At 36.2% G+C, this 24,038-nt stretch overlaps 1 protein-coding gene and 1 long non-coding RNA gene across 3 annotated transcripts in view; one reads left to right on the top strand and one right to left on the bottom strand.

Moving 5' to 3' along the window:
• Positions 1-669: 669 nt before the first annotated feature.
• LOC137009828 (uncharacterized) lies at positions 670-8,595 on the bottom strand. Its single transcript, XM_067372372.1, has 6 exons — positions 8,564-8,595; positions 8,012-8,179; positions 4,230-4,550; positions 3,306-3,365; positions 1,200-1,472; positions 670-1,081 (listed from the first exon to the last, which is right to left on the bottom strand). The coding sequence occupies exons 2-6, from the start codon at positions 8,058-8,060 to the stop codon at positions 972-974; spliced, it is 813 nt and encodes a 270-aa protein (XP_067228473.1). The 5' UTR covers positions 8,061-8,179; positions 8,564-8,595; the 3' UTR covers positions 670-971.
• Positions 8,596-14,498: 5,903 nt separating this feature from the next.
• LOC137009695 (uncharacterized) overlaps positions 14,499-24,038 on the top strand; it is a 31,934-nt gene continuing 22,394 nt past the window's right edge. The window contains exons 1-4 of one of the 2 annotated variants that reach the window (XR_010892944.1): positions 14,499-14,626; positions 14,728-15,122; positions 16,617-16,801; positions 17,419-17,463. This is a non-coding gene — a long non-coding RNA (uncharacterized lncRNA). Of the gene's footprint in view, positions 14,627-14,727; positions 16,153-16,616; positions 16,802-17,418; positions 17,464-24,038 lie in introns of both variants that reach the window. The other variant, XR_010892943.1, reaches the window with a different exon arrangement.

Raw genomic sequence — 24,038 nt, 5'->3', positions numbered from 1 at the left:
TTACTGGGCTGTTATAAGACACAGACAACAGTATGTATCTTAAGAAGTGCTGCCTAAAATGTATTATCAGTCAGTGTATACTTCTGTATTTTATTTTAAACTAACTTAACACTTGCACATATGTACTTTAAAAATGTAATTATTAAATTGTATAAAATATCTTGTGGGCTTTATTTTTTGTTGGATGGTTGACTTTGTGAATGAAGATAACTGGCCTAGATATTTACATTCTCTCAAGAAAATGTCAGCATTTTGCTATGAAATTTCTAGGTTTCACAGACAGGGTTTAGATTAAACCAGGATTAGGCCTTAGTTCAATTAGGACATTTAAGAAGCTTTTAAAAGTGTGCAAAAACATTACTGCTTGAGAAAAAACAATGGCAGTGACATATTTTAAGACATGTCAGTACAAGTTACTTTGTTAAAACAGCTCAAACATTCATTTTAGTCTGAGCCTAGCTTAAGCCTTGTCTGTGAAACCAGGGACTAGTGTTTTGGAGTACTGCTAACCTTTTGTTCTATTAGGATATAAAAGATACAATTGTTAAAAATTCTGCAAAAATATCAAAAAGATGACAAGTAAAAGTCTTAAATGTACACATTTCTATTGCATTTATTTGCTAGTATTGTTCTGCTTTGCCGATACTCTTTGGTATATTGTTTCCCTCTTACAGTGGTTTCATACAGCTTAACTCTTCAGTTTTCGTGTCACTGCAGAACACAAACCACTAGACCACTTCCTGCTCCACTGGTACTGCTTTTCATTTTAAAAGTTTAATTTCATTGAACAACCTTATTGGTTTAGAGAAGAGAATACCTTTAATGTGCATTCTAGGATAACTGTCATAATGCGAGATGGTGGGTGCAGTACATCAAAATCAGATCAGTCCATTTTTGTCATATTGCCAGTGAAAAGGAAGTCATTTCAGACCATTGGCATCAAAAACTGAAACAGCAGATCTTCTCTGAACTCAGCAGATCCTCATATTCTCAACCAGAAAGAAAACAGTGGCGATTCCCACCAGACCAGACAAAACCAGTCGAATCAGAGCTTCAGTGACGCCACAACGCTCTGCACAACCTGAAACAAAAGAGACTTGTTCAGAAACATCTTCTGTCATTACATGTTTTTGTGGAGTAAGCTATATAAAGGTCATTGTGGCAGGAAGAGACCTCAGTGTTAAATGTCGTTCTTGTACCTTTATGTCGTGGGCAGATCTCGTTCACGTGAAGACGGATGCTCTTGTTGCTCACTGGATTTGCAGCCGTGCAGCTGTAGATCTCTGGATCATTATAATGAAGCTCTAATGGTAAACTGAGCTTGATGCTGAGATCAGGATTGCTGGTCTGATTCATCATTTCACTCCCTTTATACCACGAGATGAACACGTCTCGATCATTCCTCACAGAGCAGAACACAGAGCAGAAATCTTCGTTTGGGTCTTCTGTCTCTTCTGGTGGTTGTGATGGATCTGGTGGATATTGATATAAAATCAGTTTTAAAATCAAACCAGTCTTCATGAGTTTATTGAGTATCAATCTTCTCAAAATAAACTCCTATTTATCTGTTGTGAGCAGATTCTGGTCTGGAGTGTTATGGACCGTTCAGAACAAGAACACAACAGCTGAACTTCACCCAGAGAGGTGTGCAGAATAAGTAAGGGATAATGTAAATCCAGCTGGTTGATATCTGAGAATAAACCCTGATCAGGATGCATCAGCCTAAAGGGGTTTATTTGGAGATAACAACAGGCTGGATGTACATCATCTTGCTTGATTACATGGCTAATTTCCACATAAGTAAATAATTAGACACAAAATATTGATCGAGCGAGTCCACGATACTGGATGACATAATCAAATAACTGTACACAAAATATAGAAAAGCCCCAGGCATGGATTGTATCTCAGTTAACTACTTAAAGTAATACCAATCCCAACTAACTGAACTCTGTTGGCAGATTTGGTAGACCAAATCGTGGCCCAGTGATTGGAAAAAATCCAGCTTTATCCCACTTCCTAAAAAAGGCAATATGCAAAAATGCTGCAATTATCAAACCATTGCCTCACATCTCTTACAAGTTAAGTCTTACTGAAAATCATTTAAATAGGATCAGTAGTTGAGAGGGCGCTCCCTGAGGTCCAAGCAGGTTTTCGCAGAGGTCTAGGAACAAGAGATCAAATTGCGAACCTGCGGTGGATCATGGAGAAGACCCGTGAATACCAGAAAAAAAATGTGTATATTTGCTTTATAGATTAGAGCATAAAGCATCCGACTGCATTGATCATGATAAGCTGTGGAACTGCCTGAAGCAAATGGATACACCAGAGCATCTAAAGAAATGAATACAATTACTCTACGAGAATCAGGAAGCTACAGTCAGGACAGCATTTGGCAATACTGACTGGTTTAAGGTGTCCGACAAGGCTGCTTCTTATTAGCGGCTCTGTTTAATTTCTTTGCAGAATCTATCATGAGGCGATGTAATCTGGATGAATTAAAATTGGTGTAAAAATTGGTGGGAGGAATGTCAATAACCTGTGATACACTGATGATACAATCCTGCTTGTTGAAAGTGAAAAGGACTTGGAATATCTGGTCAAAAGTGTCAAGGATGAAAGTGAGTGTATGGGGCTACACCTTAACATCAAGAAAACAAAGTAAATGACAACAGCAGGCAACGGCACAGTCCATATAACAATCGACAATGAAGAAATTGAATCAGTACAAGATTTCCCTTCCTTGGATCCAAAATTGTCAATAGTGGTGGTGACTCAAGACCAGACATCAACAGAAGAATTGCACTTGGACAAAACGTGATGCAAGTAATGGCAAACATCTGGAAAAGTAAATATATTACCATTACAACAATGACCCAAATAATCAATGCAATTATTTTCCCTAGGCAGAGGCTTTAAAAATTCTTGTATGAAATTTATAGCACAAACTCCAGTGGAGGGCCACTGTCCTGTAGAGTTTAGCTCTAAAACACCTGCCTGGAAGTTTCTAGTAATCCTGTAGACCTTGATTAGCTGGTTCAGGTGTGTTTAATTAGGGCTGGAGCTGAACTCTGCAGGACGGTGGCCCGCCAGGAACTGAGTTTGAAACCCCTGCTTTATAGGATAAAGATGCTAAGTCCCCTCAGCTCAGTCTTTGTTGTACCTCAAGTATTGGTATTCGCACAACGTTGAGTCAAATAGTCACATGTTTCAGATTGATGTTTCAGAGGTCTGAGCCTCAAAGTTTGCTCTGCATTGTCTGCTGAAATACATAAATGAATATATGGAAAAACAGCGGGACTCACCTTGAGCGTGGATTGAGCTATCTGATGAGGAACTGCTGATGACCGGCACAGAAACTGGTGCTTCAGGGCAAGAGAACACAGAAATCACACTGGAGATACGGCAGATTCAGTCATAATGAGATCTATAAAATCTGGGGTCAGATTCTCAAAAACCTTACCAAAGAAGTTAAGGCTTTTCTTGAGATAAATTCTGAAAAGTTCAAACATCTTATTTTTAAGTAAATGAGAGGCTTTGGTGAATCTGATTAAATGAATATTCTTGCCGAAGACTGGCTAATCTATTCAATAAAATGAAGATGTTCCAAATTTCAAATGTAGCAAATGTCATTTCACCCAATTACAACTGATTATTGTTCACATTATCAATCATTAGTGTCACTTCAGAGTACTTATGCTCATCCCTTGTAGTAGCAATAGTGGTACCTAATATGTTTTTAAAGCTATGATTAACTATTCTAGATTAAGGCCTACTCCAGTCTTGGCGTAATTTAAACCCTGTTTGGGAAATCACCCGTATGAGTTTATTTACAATGATTTTTAAGAGTGTTATTTTTTAGGTATTCAAATATGTTTGTGATTCTTATGTTTTGCCTTTAGAATAATCTTAGAAAAGGCAAGAACATTCTTAAGAAACGTTTTTGGAAATACAAAACATTCTTAACTTTATTTTAATGTTTTGTGAATCCAGTCTCTGCTCTTAAGAAAGGTCTTAAGGTTAAGGTTAAAAAAGAAAAAAAAAAATCTCAGGACCTGCTTTATATAAAGAAGATTCTGAAATGCTAACTGGGGTGACACTAAGTGTCAAAATAATTATTAGATTCTTCACACTCAAGACTAATATTTTACTTTATGGCTCTATATATACTGGTCTAATATGTGTCACACTCTGTATTTATTCTTGTATTGGCTGTAGTTAAATCTTACCATATACATCAACTCTGAATGTTCTCCTAGAGATGAATTCATTGATGGTGAGTTCAAGCTTATAAAGTCCAGATTCATCAGCGCTGATGTTCCAGATGGTCAGTGATCCTGTCTGTTGGTTGATCTGCGATCTGTCAGCGAGTCTCTTATGAAGCGATACTTTACTCCGGTACATCTGTCCTATACGAGTGGTTTGGCTGCCATTTGTAAACAGCCACATTGTTTCATCCTCTCCTTTTAGTTCAGGAACTCCTGTTTGCAAAGTCAGAACGTCTCCCTCCATCACCGTCTTGAACTCATCGAAGTTACTGTTCACAAGACCTGAAACAATATGAATAAAGGGTTAAACAGGTAACATTCAGAGTTAGTAAATAAGAAAACTTTATGCTATTTCCAAGTTCCCATGTAGGTGGAATCTGTTGAAATCAACAACGACTGATAAACTTGCACCAGTTAAGATCAGGAAAATTACTAGCAAGAGTGAGGTGTAAGAGCCATATTTCATATTTCACCATTTTATTTTTTCACATTTTTATTATGTAAATTTGGTACAATAATTGTTTTGGTTAATAAGTGATTTATTGTTGAATATATTTATTTGGTTTATATGTGTTCTTACTGCGCATGTTCAGTGACGTCATTTTTGTTAGGGCACGCAAAGAGATATTGACGCACATGCAATAAGTTCAGACGAGCGGTGGGAGAACACAAAGCTTTTGACCGTTATATAATTGACATATAGCATAAATTGGCTCATAAGTATAGTATCTTTACAAATAAGTTGTTGAGAGAAGACATCGCTGAGCAAGAGGATTATGCTGTATTTGAGAAATATGATTCTTTATTGACTTGGAAGAATAAACCATGATAACGGAAACTATGGACTTCGTGTGGTGAATACAAGACAAGAAGAAACGCGTCAAAACTTGTGGAATAATTAAAAGACATTCACATGTCCCGTACATGAGGCACCATGGAGATACAACAGTAGTGCAACCAACCAGCAAACTATTGGACTGCTTTCTAATCAGAAATGCAATTATTTTGCATCCTTTTTCAATAATAAAATGAATAACATGTAGCTTTGAGGTTAGTCTGCCCCCACTAACTTTGGGTGTTTACATGACAAATGTACTATTAAAAATGTTTTTGTTTTTCATGGACAGATGACAACGCTGTCAAAATCCCTGATCCCCGTTCACACGGATCTGCAAAAATGATTAAAAACGTTGTATTATTCATGCCAGGCCAGTAGATCGCAATGTCATTTCGTAAAGGAAAACTATGTACCTGTAAACTGAACACGTAATACACATGAACATGACTACACTGTTTTAACAAATTAGCGTTTTTGTAGTTTACACAGAAACTTGTACTTTGCATCCCATTATCAAATGTTTACATTTACAAATGCCAAATGACGGGACAACTTCCCATCTAATTTCCAAATGCGTAACAGCACAGAGTCAGCACTCATTAAAGGGGACCTATTATGCCCCTTTTACAAGATGTAATATCAGTCTCTGGTGTCTCCAGAATGTGTCTGTGAAGTTTCAGCTCAAAATCCCCCACAGATCATTTATTGTAGCTTGTCAAATTTGCCCCTATTTGGGTTTGAGCAAAAACACGCCGTTTTTGTGTGTGTCCCTTTAAATGCAAATGAGCTGCTGCTCCCGCCCCCTTTCCAGAAGAGGGCGGAGCTTTAACAGCTCAACAACAACAAAGCTGGAGAATCTCACGCAGACAAAATGAGGATTGTCAGTAACGGTGTTCAGCCTTACATTGTTCAAACCGGAGTCGACACTGATGGAGAGACTCAGGAAGAAGTTACAACTTTTAGAATGAAACTGGACGTTTCTGAATGGATAGTGGATAAATTTATGTAGTTGCTGTGGAGTTGATTCAACTCATCCACTAGCATGTGCAGTCATGTTCATCTTTTGAAAATCTAGTGTTGAATTGATCCTCGTTTGTGAAGCAGTCCGCTGTAAAATGACAGCATGTCAACAACACTCGACTACAACAACTCTTCCTCTTCTCTAAAGCAGCCCAACATGACCCCGCCCCCTTTGTTGTGTGTTCTCAGGGGCGGGGTTTATGTAAATTTTGGGATTTGTGATGTCACCAACCCAGAAAGAAGCTTGTTGTAGTCCCTACCAGCCATTTGTTGTAGTCCTTAAACAGCGATTTCTAGAAAATATCTCACTTTGCATTGAACTTTGATCGTCGTAACTTTGCAGATGTTGTTTATGATCAAACAGCAACATTACACACTAACTAAAGTTAAAAAAGTGAAATCATAAATAACCACCACTTTAAGATATTAAATGATATTCGGCTAAATACTGACGCTGGCAAAACTTTAGTATTGGTATTACTAGATCTTAGTGCTGCATTTGATACTGTTGATCACAATATACTCCTCAACAGACTGGGAAAATGGGTAGGACTGTCTGAGGTGTTCATGTCATATTTAGAAGGAAGAGAATAGGCAGTTATGAATCTGACTGGACTGCTTCGATATAAGGAGTTCCACAAGGTTCGATCCTTACGCCTTTACTGTTCAGTTTGTATATGTTCCCACAAAACAACAATACTGCTTATCACAACTATGCTGATAACACCCAGATCCATCTAGGTCTATGGTGAATGTGATTTCACCAACCAGGGTTAGGTGCTTCTACATCAGTGTTATTCAATTATATAATTTCTCTCTGATTTTAGGGATAACTCATGGATAGGGATAGGGTTGGAACTAAATTTCTGGACAGAAATGTTGTTTCAGGATCAACAAAATAGGTTGAACCAGGAACATGTCTTACTTGGCAAAATCAAGGTTCAGTCCCAATCCCATAGACTCCCTGTGTCAGCGCTTAAATGAAATGAACAGCTGGATGTGCAAAAACGTTCCTCAGTTAGATAAAGACAAAACAGACGTCATTGTGTTTGGCAATGAAGATGAAATAAGGTGAATGCATGCCTTGACTCCAGGGGTTTAGAAACTAAAGTCAGGAATTTTGGTGTCATCCTGGATTCTGATCCTATCTTCAGAAACCACATCAAAACCATAACAAACCATATACTACCAACTAAAAGCAGCACAAATCAGATTGTGTCTAAGCAAGACCTAGAGAAGCTTATTCATGCATTCATTCCCTGCAGGGACTTCTAACTGCCTTCCTATAAAGACTATTAGACAGTTTCAGTGAATACAAAATGTCGCTGCCAGGCTCCTGACCAAAACCAGAAAAACTTTCACACCAGTTCTTAGGTTATTACACTGTTTCCAGTTTTATTCAGAATCAATTTTAAAGTAGCCGATAATGGCCTCTGACTAAAATCCATGGCAGATATTAAGCTGTTTCTGTGCTGTACTGATCACTGTTCTTTTTCTAAAATCCTCTCTTCCTTTTATGTCCCTCATATTCATTTTAATGTAGAATTTTATCTATTTTTTAATGCATTTATTATTTTTTATATAATTTTATAACTTATAATTTCTTTTTTATCTCATATGATTTTTTATGATTGCTTTTTAAATATTTTTTAAAGCATTTAAATAAACTCGCCTTGCATTGTCAAGCATTACTATTACTTTTGTCAAGCTTGCTGTTTTATTTGAATCTTGCATAAATGTTGAAAAGTTGTTTGGAAATCTTTAATTGTGTTGAGTAAACTCAAGAATTGTGTGCAGCATGAACTGAAACGGTTCCAGTAAGTCATTTGACCAGTGATCTTAACCAATAAAACAATATTCTGCTAGAGAAAAGATCATTTCTTACCTTCCATACTGCTGAAGAACACAATGATAATCCACATGCTGATGGTCATTTTGAACAATTATCAGACACTGTTTTGTGCCGTTTCCCTTGATGAAGCACCTGAAGCTCTAACTGATCTGATGAACATTCAGTGAAGATCTTCAGTCTCTTTCATCAGGAAGTGACACACTGGCAATAAAACCAGTTTCATCCACTAGATGGCATCAAAAACTTTCAACAATGAACATCAATCACAGCTTTTCTCTATTTCAGATCTCTCAGTGATTGAAACTATCCCTGTGTCTCAATCTGCTCTCTAGCTTCAGGTCGTGTATCAGTATTTCATGTAAATGAATGTGGCCGACTGCCTGATCAGTGCCCTGACTACTGAACTAGGGAGCTGATTGAGACACACACTATATAAGTCATACTACAATACTCTAAATCACTTTCTCATCATAATATATAATCTACTATTTTCAGCATTTTATTAATCTTGCACTCAGTATCAGTAGCAAAATTGAATTCCCAGAATTTACAATTAATAATCGAATTACAGAGTCAATTACTCACCCTCACGTCATTCCACACCCGTAAGATCTTCATTCATCATCTGAACACAAATTAAGATATTTTTGATGAAATCCGAGAGGTATATGACTCCTCTATAGACAGCAATTTAAGGTCCAGAAAGGTACTAAAGACATTGTTAAAAAAGTCCACGTGACTGCAGTCATTCAACCTTAATGTTATGAAGAGACGAGAATAATTATGTGTGCAAAAACAAAATAAAAATAATGACTTTATTCCACAATCTCTTCTCTGTTTACATCCAGCACTTCCAGGTTTTACTTCATTATTAGCCGGCTCCTGCGTCTTCATTAGTTTACGATCTGTTCAACAGTCCTGTCTAATACGTTATTAGATAGAATGTCTGGGTTACATGTGTAACCTGAAGGAGGGAACGGAGACGTTACATCAGAACTGAACTGACTAATTGGGATCTCGCCTGAGAGCACAATCACCTTTGAGTGTAACCTAAACGAGCCAATGCACATTGACATACGAGATTTAGCTGGTGACCCGACCAGCAATTGTGGCAATGAGACATAACGTCTCCATTCCCTTTCAGTCAGTCACATTAGATCTGAACTGAACTGAACTGATGAATTGGGATCCCTACCAATGCGCCACTATTGCTGCCCCTTCTAGCACCCCACGTAAGCCACCTGATTGTTCTGCTTGATCCATTCAGTGAGACTATTGGATAATACTGGGAAAGTGAAAACCATTTCCAATTTCTTATCTCTGACTTGTATGAGGAAGCAGGAGAAGGAACATCAGAAGATGGAGAGAAGAGGAGATCTGGAGGTTCAGTCACAGCAGAAGAAGAGGAAGATTTTGATCATGAAGATGATGGAAAAATCAAACAGAGAAAAAGAAGGTTGCTGTTCAAAGGAATAAGTTTTGTTGGCAAGGACGTTAATTAACCCATACATACACATCACTCCCTTCAAGAGAAAGACTAATTTGAGGAAATACGAAATTGTTTATAATGATCAATGATAATGAATTTGATAAGGGAATAAGGAAAAAGAAAAGGTGAAAATTATATTCAGTTATTCCTTTAGTCTTTTTTTAGTAACTTGAGCAATTCCTCATATATTTTTTGATTGCTTTAACTTATTTAATAGAAGAGATAAATTATCAATTCCCATCAAATCTTTCCCTTCTGAAATCTTTCTCTTTCATATGCAACACATTTTAGAATATGTTCTACCGTTTCTTGTTGTCCACACTTGTCACAATTACCATTTTCATGTTTCCCTATTTTATGCAAACTGTAATTTAATGTTGTATTCCCTATTCTCATTCTTGATATTATAACATCCTTACATATTGCCATACCTTATTTTTTCAACACCAACACTCCCCTGAACCTGATATAAATGTCTTCCTTTTTTCCCATTTTTTTTGCCATTTCTTTCTTACTTCTATTGCTATTAATCTCTTGATTTCATTTTCTCTTATTGATACCTTAAATTCAGCTTGTGTTTGTTTCAGGGCCTTCTTTGCCAGCCGGTCCACGTCCTCGTTCCCTTCCACACCTACATGGGCTGGCACCCAAAGAAAATACCAATAACCCTAACTGCCTTGTTCTGTACAAACACTGTAATATTTTGTACTGTATATCTTGTCATGCTTCAGATTTTTCACTCTGTAAACTTGTGAGGGATGCCACTGAATCTGTGCATATCACTGATGTATTAGGTTGTACCTCTTCAATTCACTGCAGAGCTAGATATATGACTTTAGATGTAAATAATGAAATATGTTCTGATATTCTTTTTGCAATTTTAATTTTGAATGTTAGTATATACACTGCTGCTGCTGTTCTTCCAGATTCTGGATCTTTAGATCTATCTGTATTTATGTAGAACTGAATAATATGTTTGGTTTATATATTGTTGTTCCACTGTAACTGTTCGTATGTACTCAATATTGCGTTACTGCCTGAAAAAGTAACTAATTAAATTACTTTTTTACTTTCGCATTACTTTTTCTCACCTGGGCTTGGCTTGCTTGTTTGTTCTTTTTTTTGGCAAATGTAAAGGCCCTTTCACACCAAGAGTGAAATGAATAAGCCTCAGGCTGAAGGAAATGCATATTTATGCATGTAAAGTAGAGGGTGCAGCTGAAACAAACCTTTCAGGTTTCTCTGTGCTGCCAATCGGGATGGATTAAAGAAAAATAGGATACAGGAGAAAGAAGTTCAACAACCTTATTTCTAAATCTAATCTACAGTCATTTTTGTTTATTAGTATGGTTGAATTAGATCATTGAAGGTCAGCAGCAAAGACAGTGGTTAATAAAGTGAGATTAAATACATTGAAAAAAGTCTGAAAATTTGGTCCATATATTAAACATGCTTGCACGTATTAGTATGAAACTCGGTACACATATAGACCTCATCGGGCCGAACAACTTTCGCGCTCTAAGTTAATCGCCACGCCGACAGGAAGTCAGCTATTAAGGGTTGTTTGAAAAACGCATGCTCTGGAATTTGATATACTCCTCCTAGACGATTAATCCGATCGCCACCAAACTCGGTCAGCATGAAGTCAAGACACTGATGATTAAAAATTGCCAGGGGATTTTTGATATCTCGAACGGTTTGGCCGTGGCGAGGCAACGAATTTATGGCGAGAAAAAGGAAACAGGAAATGTGTTATAACGTCTGCATACATATATTGATCTTTATGAAACTTCAGGAGTGTGTTGGTTGTAGTAGTCTGATCACATGGATGTGACTATTGTGATTCAAAGTTATAGCGCCACCAACTGGCAGCAGGAAGTGTATCACTTTTTGAAATGCTTTGAGATCACCCTCTTATTTTTACCTGATTTGCTTCAAACTTCATCAGTGTAATGTCAATACACAGCAGATGTAGACCTATGACAGGATTTTTGATATTTGAAATATTGTTGCCATGGCAACAGGTCAAACTGTAATAATATTCTTGAGTGTTTTTGAGGCTCTTAACATGCTTCAAATTGCATGAAACTCGACACACACATCAATATTGTCAACCAGTAGACATGGACAAAGCCATAGAAATGGGCGTGGTGGAGGGGCTCAGTAGCGCCACCTTTTGACAAAAGTGGGGGGGTTAGTTTTTCCTACAGTCACCAAACTCGGTACACATATTATTCTCATCAAGCCGGACAATTTTCTAATTTACATTCATTAGCTCCGACCAACAGGAAGTTGGCTATTTTTGTTTGAATGTTAATTTTTTGAAAAAACAGGCTATGAATTTTATACTACTACTTCTACAGGGTTTATCCAATTTACAGCCAACTTTTTTTAACTTGTTGCTAACACATTGAAGTTGTTTAATTGCAAACGGATTTTGGATATCTCAAACGGTTTGGCCGTGGCGAGGCAACGAATTTATGGCAAGAAAAGGGAAACAAAGTGTTATAACTTCTGCATACATTAATTGATTTTGATGAAACTTTGGCTTAGTCTTCGTTGTACAAGGCTGATCACATGGATGTGACTATTGTGATTCAAAGTCATAGCGCCACCAACTGGAAGCAGAAAATGTGTCACTTTCAGCATACATTGAGATCACCCTCTTATTTTGACCTGATTTGCTTCAAAATTCATCAGAATAATGTTAAAACTTGGCACATGTAATCCTTTGAAAATGGGCAGGGAGGAGGGGCTCTATAGCGGCACCTCGTAGTGCAGTAAATGTGGAGTGAATTTGACATAGTCCTTTGATGTTTTACCGGTTTAAATGCCTATTGCCCGCCGTGCACAGTTGCCCTGAAGCCACCGGGGTGGCGGTGCCACCGGGCTTGGGCCCGCCATCACTGCTTGCAGCTATATTTTGTATTTATTACAGGTTTGCGTAAAATTCTGAGATTGCACAACTGTTTTTACTCATTTTGAGGAATACTGAATGTTTTCGTGCAAGCGAGATGAGTAAATGTTCACATTTAGTCTAGATCTAGAATAACCATCATGTTCACACAGCACACACAACACCTCTGACCTTTATTTCTCTCAACATGGGGACAGGAGAGCTGTCGGTCAATAAATGTGAAAAAGTAACTTGAAATATCAAAATCATTCAGTCCCATACTCTGTACATCCTTCCCAACATTACAACCAAAACTTGCTATTTCTTTATGTTTCTAGATAACATTCTAAATGACCCTTTATTCCAGTTCAGTATCTCATTGTCATTGTCACCATCAGTTCCTGTCAGTTCCCGGACTACATTTCCCATCATCCTCCCTGCCAGCCACATGCACACTCCAACCCAATCACCCATTGCCACATACAGCTAAGCACATTCCCTGGACTATTTAAGACTCACTCACACACCACCTCATGGCGAGGTCTTGTTAACTTCTGTTACAATTCTGAGCATTTGTATCCTGCCTGTTTCCGGTTTATGATTCTCTGCCTTCTGCCTTTGGACTGTTTATTGTTATCTGGACTGTGAACAATATCTGCCTGCCCTGATCTACTGCCTGTATCCTGACCAAGATTCTGCCTAGCCCTTGCTGTTCCTGTTTGCCCCTGCTTTGACTCTGCCTGTACGACCACGCTTACTTTAAATAAAGCTTGCAAATGGATCTCTGCCTGAATCCCACCTGGTTACACTCATCCTCAACTGAAGCCTATAAAACTAGGGGCATTTCTCCTATTTCAACCTGTAATGATAAAACTGGCGATGATCTTACTGCTCTGCAACATATTCTCATTGCAAGTGTCATCATCGTCTCATTCTTTTTAATCCATGTTTTACTCTCATGAGCTGTCTTATCACTGCTTTATATATTCTTTTCATTGACTGACTACTTGCACCCTATTCAAGCACCTTAATATGTTTATCTTTTTTTTTTTACATTTTTCTATCAGTTTGTGTATGTATTTTGAAGTTTAATTTTGAGAAATCGAATAACATTTACTTATTTCCAATTTATGTGCATACATTTTAATATTCAATAAGGGATTCATTTTCTTGTTCAAAAAACATATCATCTGAGTTTTTGCCACAGAAAATCTAAAATCCCACTTCTTAGCCCAGTTCAACTTCATTTACAGCATTTTGTATTTCCTTTCTCCATATGGTACATTTCATCCCCTTTTCCATAATGCACCATCATCCGCATATGACCATACTCCCACATCAATATTGTTAAAAATGTTTATTTATCATCAAGTTAAAAAGAACAGGACTACTTCCACTTCCTTGGGGACTACCATTCTCTACAGGATAAGACTGAGAATATGGAGCCCACTCTCACCTGAATTGATCTTCCAAACAGAAAATTTAAGTTAATCCCCATACTATCTAACTTCATTAATATACCGTCCTTCCACAGCATGGCATACGCCTTTTCAGTGTTGAAAAACACACCAACTACTACCTCTTTACTAACTTGTGCCATTCTTATTTCATTTTCCAGGCATAAAATTGAATGCATATTATTTCTCCCCTTTAGAAATCCACTGTGATAAGGAGACAAAATGTTCTTGGTCTCTATAACATGAAAATCTGTTCATAACCATCTGTTCCATTAGTTTGCCTATATTTGATGTCAGTGATATTGGTCTGTAGTTATAGGTGTGAGAATGATCCTTTCCGTGTTCAGTACTATAACCTTGTGCTTCCATGGCATTGGGCATTTCTCCTGTCTCCCGTACCATATTAAAAAGTATTAATATCATATTTAATTATATATCAGATAAATGCTTAATCATCTCATAACATAGCCTATATCATCTTTACATGGGGAACTCTTGTTTTTCTCCTTACCAGTGTCTGAGCTCTCTTATTGTTTATGTAATCATTGAACAATAATGTTTTCTTGCCTTAAACGCCTTATTTCTTTTTGAAATTAATTCAAAACATAATTTCAAAGGTAGGTCTGTTTTACAGTAGTGTACAACACAACATCCGGTCACCTGGCCAAAGGTAAATCACGAAAATCACGCCCAGGCAAAGGAACTGAGTTGACAGTGACGCACTCTTTTAGTTACCTGTGTACAATAACCTGTTCGAAACCGCAACAAAGATCGCGTCTTTCTTATAATCTTACTTCTTATCCCAAGTAAGTGTTTTAATATTTGACAGTTCCGGATCGTTATTACATACGTGTTAATCTATTACTTGATTACTTATATTTTAATGTATTTTAATATATTTTGACAGGCGCAGTTGAGATGTCGCAAACAACGACAGGAGAGTTCCGTCGGCGTTTTCCCAAATGGGACAACGCCAGTAAAGTGACAGTGAGCTGTAAGAAAGAAAATGACACGATCTCAACTCAGATTGCACAGTACTGTGATGACCAGACGGAGACCTGTCGAAAAATGAACAAGTCCGGAGTCTCGCTGGAAAAGGACCAGGATGGATTATGTCTAACTATCAACAACGTTACTTATGATTCGTGGTCCTGTGAAGCAGGGACGTGCACAGGAATTTTGAGGGGCAGTTGCTCTGACCTAAAAAAAGGGCACCCCCCCCCCCCCCAAAAAAAAATTAAGGGCTATATGAAGGACTGAGAATTGACTCCGCTTCGAGTCGTGACCGAATCACCACCTCAGGTGTGCAATATTTTTCTAATAATTCAACGGCCCGTCGTCAATTATTCCTAACTGGAATCACAGCTTAAATAATGTTTTGACATCGACAACCCAAGTGCATTTTACCTCAAACTTGCTTCTAGTTAACTTTCTAAAGTAGCAATCGCTTCTCGGGTCGACATTAACACACTGACAAAATTATATTCAGAATTAAAAAAAAATTATACCACTTTTTAATGTGTGATTGTGTAAAGGTTTTCACGAGATACCAACCTTTCGCGAACTTGCTTCCAACACTCGTTCTCATGGAGGCGCGGTGTGCACGGAGGGGAGGGGCTGTGCGTGCGCGAGTATGTGAGAGAGACGCGTGAGTGAGAGACGCAGGGAAATGAAATGAAGCTGATCGTTTGCTCTACGAAAGACATTGACAAAGACGAAAACTAAGGACATTTAGTCTATAATTTTTTTTATTTTAGTTAGTTTTGCCAAACACACATTACAGTTTTGGTTAGTTATCGTTTTTTTTGTAATGCCTAGTTTTATTTTTATTTCAGTTAACGATGATGTTTTTTCCCACGTAGTTTTCGTTTTTTCATTCGTTTTCGTAAACGATTATAACCTTACTCACCTTTCCGACAACGTTAAGTCGTCTCACCCGACAACTGCGACAATCTCCTTCTAGTGCCGCTCATGCAGGCTCAGCTCAGGTGCCGGTCGCGTGCAGCGCTGCAGCCACGTAAACAGAGTTTGCCCTTCCCCTACTGACTTTCACTTTCGGACGGGTGCCCAAATATGGAAGTGAATGAGGCTTTGCGATTTTTTTATTTATTTATTTATTTAAATCTAGGCCTACGTGAAATTATGCATCCATTGTACGATTTTTTTTAAAAAAAAATTTCCACCTCGGAAGGGCAACGTGAGTCGAGAAGGGCATATGGGCAGTTGCCCGGGCAACCTGAGCAACCCCCCTGTGCACGTCCCTGCTGTGAAGCACAGAGTTACATTGATGACAATGAGCAGAAGGGAAATTTTACTGTCGACTTTAGCAACCGTAAGAAATTTATTAAAATTATTCAATTTTATGCAGAACGAGTAATCTCACTGTAAACCACACACACGTAGGCATATATATATATATCTCAGGGATACTTCATGTCGACTGGTCCTGTGCCATTCATCCGTTTTTCTAGTTTATTTGGTTTCCATCTCCATGTTCTTCAGTTCTGACAACCTATTAATGCATTAATGTTTAACACTGATAAGAGCAGTGATTTTACAGTACAGTACAGTATTTTTATTATTATTTTTTTTCAAAATATAATACACGTTTGATTACTTCCTGCTTATCTGTGTTGCTCTCTTGAACAGGTCTACCTTCTGGTACATGAATCATATGTGGCCATTACTACCAGGAAAACTAATAAACTACCAGACCAAGCTGACTGAGTTTTATTAGAGTGAATATATTCACAGTTTTGAACTCTTAACTGTTTTTGTTTCTATTGTTCTTTATAGAACCTACCAACACTTCATCCAACCAAGAAACTGACAATAATTCACTCAGTCAAGAACATATCAACACTTCACCTGGACCTGACACTTCACCCATCTCAGATCAGTGGCCAATTGCAGGTGTGATTATCGTGTCAATCACGTCGATCGTGTTGATCGCGTTGATCGTGTGGTGCATTTACAAGAAGGTAAGTACAGTCAAAATCTGTGTTGTTGAAGATTTTCATAAAAGAGTATTTCACTCAAAAATTAAAATACAATCATTTACACCCCCCCATGTTGTTCCAACCCTTTAGGACTTTCTTCCATGAAAGAGTAAAGCCACTGTGGACCCTAACTGACAAGCTTCAAAAAGAGCAACAAAAGTACAATTAATGTACCACAAGAACTGTCCATACAACCATATGTGTTATATTCTAAGTTTTCCAAAATATATTCCAATATTCCAAGTCATATGATCACTTGGTTTGAGGAAACAGATGGAATGAAGTTATTTCAATGAAATATGAAATAAATCACCTTTGCTATTTTTCTCAAATCTCATTTACTTTTTTAAACATTTAAGCATGACGTGTCACAACTGGTCATGGAACACAAGAACCAGTTACTTCAGAAGATCTGGAACATATCGTAGTTGTGTGGACTGTTTTTTTTTTTTTTAGTACTTCTTTTGGCCTCTTTGGAGCTTGAAAATGTGTGTCCCAATCCACTTTCAAGAATTTTTGTGATCACCCAAAAAATTAACAGCTAAATCAATAAATTAATATACTTTTTAAACATTTTATAATATTTGTCCTTGCTGCAGGTGAAGTCCTCCAGGAAGACCACTAGTAATCTAAATAGAGAAAATGTAAGTATTATCATATGCAAATATGTATACAAAATCTGTTTTAATTCTTGACACATGTCAGAGCATTATTGGTATGCAGAACACTTATGGCCTGTTTACACCTGGTCACTTCATGTGTTTTTACTGATCGGATAGCTATCTGATTTATCAAAACCATTTCATTTACACTTTGGTCTCCACAAAATGGATATAAATGGATATAAAAGCTGCATGAAACAACCATCAGTTACTTTCAAAATCAAAGACCGCAATAGGAGAGAGAGTGGCCACAGCATTACTTTTAAAGGGGTGGTTCACTGTTTTTTTCTAGGCTTGATTGTGTTTTTGGGGCGCATGTCTTAATGCTTTGTTTTTTAAAAAAAAATGCTGTATTTTTCATATATTTTACCTTTATTCTACACCTCTGTCTCCGTTGTCATTTGAACGGCCGGTTTGACTTCCTGCTTCTATGATACCACTCCCTCTGAAATACACAATGGGCTCAGATTGGTTAGCTGGCCCAGTGTATTGTGATTCGCTGAAGAATACGGAAATTCCACGCCCCTTACCATTAGTTGTTATATGTGCTTTGGTGGAAAATAATGGTGTCTATATTGCCGTATTAAATTGAGCCCAAATCAGACCCAGATAGCAGTAATGATGAAGAGGGTCAAGCAGAACCTCTGCAAGCATGATTTTTGAAGGACGTTTATGAATGGTAAGTAAACCAAATGCAACCAAAAAATAGCGACATAATACATTTAAAATACATGTACAAACAATAAATTATATTTACAGCTAGGGCCCATAAACAGCAGCTTCTGCTTTTAAAGTGGGAACTGCTTCTTTCTATATCCAGCATTGAACTGTAGATTCTGGAAGCTGTCTTCAGCGCCCCATCTAGTATATCAGGCTATATTAATGTGTTCTATTATCTTTTTGTAGACAACTGTTCTGCTTCTATAATGCTGCACGACATGGCCTCGCTCACTTTGTTGCGTGTTCCCGGGGGCAGAGTTTATGTTAATTGCAGGGTTTATGATGTCACCAACCCGGGAAGAAGCTCTTTGTAGTCCAAACCAGTCGTTTTTGTAGACAGTAAACTGACATTTTTTAAAAGACAATATCTCTGTTTGCATTGAAAGTTCAGCGCTGTAACTGAAAATACTGTTTATGCTCAAGCAGCAACATTACACACTAACTAAAGTTAAAGTAAAATCACAATGAACCACCCTTTTGATGAAGATTGTGTTTTGAGCATCTGTGACTTATTTTCAGTTTTATTAGTGGCAGTTTGCGCATTAGCTTTCTGAAGAGATACTCAGCTGCTTGTCTGCGGCGATGTGTGTTGCAGTAGCGCTGTCATATCTGGCTATAACGTCACATAGCCTATAACACTCTCACACGTTTGTTTTTTAGCATTTTTGGGAGGAGTAGAATTTACATATGTGTCTTCAACAACCAGATTCATTTAGACCTGTTCAGTTTTGACTGGAATGCATCTCAGACCACCTCCTGAAGTGGTTTGAGTGATCCGTCTCGAATGCGTTTCAGAGGGCATTTACATCTGGTCTTTTCACAATCGGACAGCTATCCGATTAGAGAAAACACATGTAGTGACCGTGTGGAAACAGGCTCTTTGACAGGGTCTAGTGTTCTTTGCGTAATTCAGTCTCAGGGTGATGCTCTAATGTTGATTGACCAGATCTACACACACACACACACACACACACACACACACACAAACACAGAACTGTATCTTAGAATGTACATCTTAATGCTGTTTTATTGTATTGAGTATTGATTTAGAATGTTACGAAAAGCCACATCGATTTATGGCAAGCCGTTTTGACTTTTATTCATTCTCAGGATATGAATTCTTGATATCAACAATTCAGTTTTCACTAGTTAAAATGCTAATTCTTGATATCAGGAATTACATTTCCACTAGTAACAATGGCAATTTTTGATATCAAGAATTACATTTCCACTAGTAACAAGGTTAATTTTTGATATCAACAATTCAGTTTTCACTAGTTAAAATGCTAATTTTTGATATCAAGAATTATTTTCCACTAGTAAAAAATAGAATTCTTGATATCAGCAATTTATATCCTGGGAAAGGCAATAGGCAAGCCGTTTTGACTTTTAATCATTCCCAGGATATGAAATTTTGATATCAACAATTCAGTTTTCACTAGTTAAAATGTTAATTCTTGATATCTGGAATTACATTTCTACTAGTAACAATGACAATTGTTGATATCAAGAATGAACATTTCCACTAGTAACAATGTTAATTCTTGATATCAACAATGATGTCATCACTCGCAGAAATATGTATTCTTGATATCAACATTTGAATTTCCACTAGTAAAAACTAGAATTCTTGATATCTGTAATTGTATTTTCACTAGTGAAATGTCACCATAGGCTGCCATTCAAATTCAATTGTTGATATCAAGAATTGAGTTCTTACTAGTTGAAATTTCAATTTCACATATCAGAAATACAATTCTTACTAGTAAAAATGCGAATTTTTAATATCAATAATTCAGTTGTCACTAGTTGAAATGTCAGTTCTTGATATCAACAATTGAATTGCTACTAGTAACAATGTTCATTTTTGATATCAATATTTTGATTGTCACTAGTGACAATGTTAGTTTCTGATATCATGAATGTGATTGTTACTAGTAGGAAAGCCATTTTACATATCTGAAATTATGTTGATATCAGGAATGCATTTTCAGATATCAAAAATGAACATTTTTACTAGTAGAAATTAAATTGTTGATATCAAGAACTGACATTTCAACTAGTGACAATTGAATTCTTGATATCAAAAATTTGCATTTTTACTAGTAACAATGTAATTATTGATATCAACAAAGAGAGTTGATATCTGAAATTGCTCTTGCAACTAGTGAAAATTCAATTACTGATATCTAGAAACACAATTTTTACAGGTAAGAATAGCTAAGGTAATGAGCTAATAAATATTAATGAGATGTGGTTTTCGCATAATCCTCTGTAAGCCAAAGATGGAGGAAGAACATCCGTCCAGAGAAATGGCTCCTTTATTTTTTCGTTTAGTTAATAAAACATAAAAATTATATTATGGCTTGATTTTTTATTTTTTATTTATTTTATTTTTTTTTGTTAAAAAAAGTAGTTTCATCCTGTTTATTTTTATTGGCCACGGGGTCCTTCAGAGAATTAAGGGAAAAAAATGAACAAGGCATTCATGTATCATTTATTTTACCATTGACATGAACATAAGAAAAATAACCTCGTGTCGTTTTTCATGTTTATTTTTGTTTTCATTACACTTTCTAATGCATCAATGGACTATTTTTTTATTGTTCCATCCCTGACATTTACATATGGCTCTAATACAGAATGTGTCGTCATCGTGCCCAAATTCGTGCCGGTGTTTCTCTTTGATTAAAGGCCTGTGCATTGTAAAACAGTGTAATGAAATGTTATTGGCTACTGAAAATTTTTAGTGTACATTTTGATGTATTATGTACACCGACACCTTCTCATATGGGATAGCCTAATAATGAGCCGAAATATTTGCACTCTCTGTCCAATGGATGCGTAAATATGGCATGATAGCTACACTGTAATGTGCTAATAACTTGTATTATTTTTATTTATAGTAATATGTTGTCCATTAACTTGAAGTATAAGGGCCACATTGGACAAGATGAATGATAAAGTCTTTTTGAACCTCTTTCCTATTCCCATTGGCCATTTTAATGTCACATTAAATATAACACTGGATAACTTGTCTGATAGTCCAGTTGCATAATATATTTGAATGAAATATGCATCTGGAATGTCTCAATTGTAGTGGGTTCGGAGTGGAAGAGAAAAGGATTTAATAATAATGTAATCTTGCCCATCGGGTTGTCAGCCTGTTATTATTATTGTTGTTGTCGTTGTTATTGTCGTTTTACTTTATAAAATAATGTTTACTTAAAACCTAAAATAACTAATGAATGCTTTATTCGTAAACTTTTTTTTCTGTTTTGGTAAAGTGCCTCTACTGTTCCATTACATTGTTATCATGAAGTGTTGTTTTGGTGATTGTAGTTTACAGAGCTTTTGCCTGCAAAACAATACGGAATAGAACGGAATTGTGTATGTTATGTTAAAAGAGACCAATAAAAAGGTCTCTTCATTTTAAATGTAGGCCTACAGCAATCATGTCTGGAAACTTGACAAATAATATTTTATTGGGGCATGTAAAAGGGAAAAAACAAAGAAAAAAATTATAGAGAAAAGATTAAGGTTAAAAGATTCCTTATCGTATGGCCCCCTCTAGTGGCCAACATTAATATCACAGCCTTAATCTTCCAAGTGAAATGGCTGTTTTGAATTTGATTTTACACTCACCACCAGCATAATAAATTCATAAAACTCAGCATGTGTGGTCATTTATTGTTCTCCATGTTTACAAAGTTTTTATAAGTTTGATATACATGTGTTGGTAATGGGCTGTTCGTGCTCATACAGTAATGAAATGACCAAATATTAATTTAGCACATTCCCAGTGTCCATAGCTGTATCCCTTCTTGACCTTACCCTAAAATCTGTGTCTTCTGAGTTAGAAAAAAGTGCTTCAGAGAATTATTTTAAGCATGCAGTTAAGACAATTTGATGCATTCCACATAGGCATACACAAAAAGTAATTGGCCTAAGATTCATTCTATTTGCCCTATATAAAAATATCATTATTTTATTAATATTTTAAGCCTGTTCTCTTCTTGGATGAGTACAGTTTAAGTACAGAATCCGTGGGAACAGACTGCGAAGCGTGGGCATGGTTTACAAATTTGTGGGTATAGGCGGATCGAAAAACCGATATGGTTTACAAATCTAAGCGCACAGATTGGATATTCCAAGGTACGTTTAATTTTGCACTAAGTGAAATAGCAATAGAATCTATTTGCACTAATTGATAGAATATAATAGCAATAGAATTACACTAAGTGAAAACAGCACCATTTCTTATATGCTACTTACACTAAGTGAAAAAAGCTAAATATTCTATCTGCCCTATAAAAAAGTATTCTCTTTGCAATAAGTGCACATAGTAGTTAGATGCTACTTATAAATGGTGTCAGATAATATTTGTACATTAGTGTTGTTGTACATTAAACTATATGCAATAATAACAGACAGGGACATGCAGAGAGTTCCTCAGGGGCAGGGGCTCAGATGTAAAAAAGGGGCAATATATATATATATATATATATATATATATATATATATATATATATATAGGTTATAGCTATATAGGTTAGGCTGCATTTATTTGATCAAAAATACAGAAAAAACAGTAATATTGTGAAATATTTTTACTGTTAAAATAATGGTCTTCTGTTTTAATATACTTCAAAATATATTGATTTATGTGAAGCAAAACTGAATTTTTTAGCATCATTACTCCAGTCTTCAGTGTCACATGGTCCTTCAGAAATCATTCTAATATGATGATTTATTATCAATGTTAGAAATAGTTGTGCTGCTTTATATTTTTTATAACCTGTGATACATTTTTTTCCAAGATTCTTTGATGAATAAAATGTTAGAAAATAACAGCATAAATTATAGGAATAAATTATATTTAAAAGTATATTAAAATAGAAAACCATCACTGTAAATTGTAATCATCTTTCACTATATTGCTGTTTTTGATCAAATAAATGCAGGAGGAGTTTATTAAGAGACTTTTTTCATAATGCTGCATAATTATCAAAAATGGTAACATAATAAAGTACTTTCTTTTCATGTCACCATTTCACCAGCCTACACTAATAGGCCTGTAGGTGGCACTTGGGCTTCATTAACTATGATAGTTTCATAAAAGAGTAAACGGTGTATCAATATACATAAATACACTAAATGAATTGAGCGGTATACTTCCATTATTACGAATTTTGGTGCTGCATGGTGCAGTGCGTTGTAGTCAGTTTACATCCACTTTGTCAACGATGCAGTTGGACTTATAAAATGCACAAACCGCAGAAATAGGAAGTCTTTTTAATTTCTTAAGTTCGCAAGTTCGACACTTTTTGAATATCTTATTTTTATATCTTAATTTGTATTGAAGATAAATGCCTTTCCAATCTGATGGATGGGAAAAGGAAGTAGAGCGAGTTCGGCAAAAGGCGGATTCGAACCTCTGTCAGTTTGCGTCAAAACTATTTTTAACGCGCCTTACCTACACTTCGACAAGCCGTTTTGACTTTTATTCATTCCCAGGATATCAATTGTTGATATCAAGAACTTAATTGTTGATATCAGGAATTACATTTCCACTAGTAAAAACTTAATTCTTACTAGTAAGAATGAAGTTGTTACTAGTAAGAATGTAGTTTTTACTAGTAAGAATGAAGTTGTTACTAGTAAGAATGTAGTTTTTACTAGTAAGAATGAAGTTGTTACTAGTAAGAATGTAGTTTTTACTAGTAAGAATGAAGTTGTTACTAGTAAGAATGTAGTTTTTACTAGTAAGAATGTAGTTTTTACTAGTAACAATGAAGTTGTTACTAGTAACAATGAAGTTGTTACTAGTAAGAATT

Source organism: Chanodichthys erythropterus, chromosome 20 (genome assembly GCF_024489055.1).
Source record: "Chanodichthys erythropterus isolate Z2021 chromosome 20, ASM2448905v1, whole genome shotgun sequence".
Classification (NCBI taxonomy): domain Eukaryota; kingdom Metazoa; phylum Chordata; class Actinopteri; order Cypriniformes; family Xenocyprididae; genus Chanodichthys; species Chanodichthys erythropterus.
Note: the sequence above shows the minus strand (reverse complement) of the source record. Positions and strands in the feature narration are given on the sequence as shown.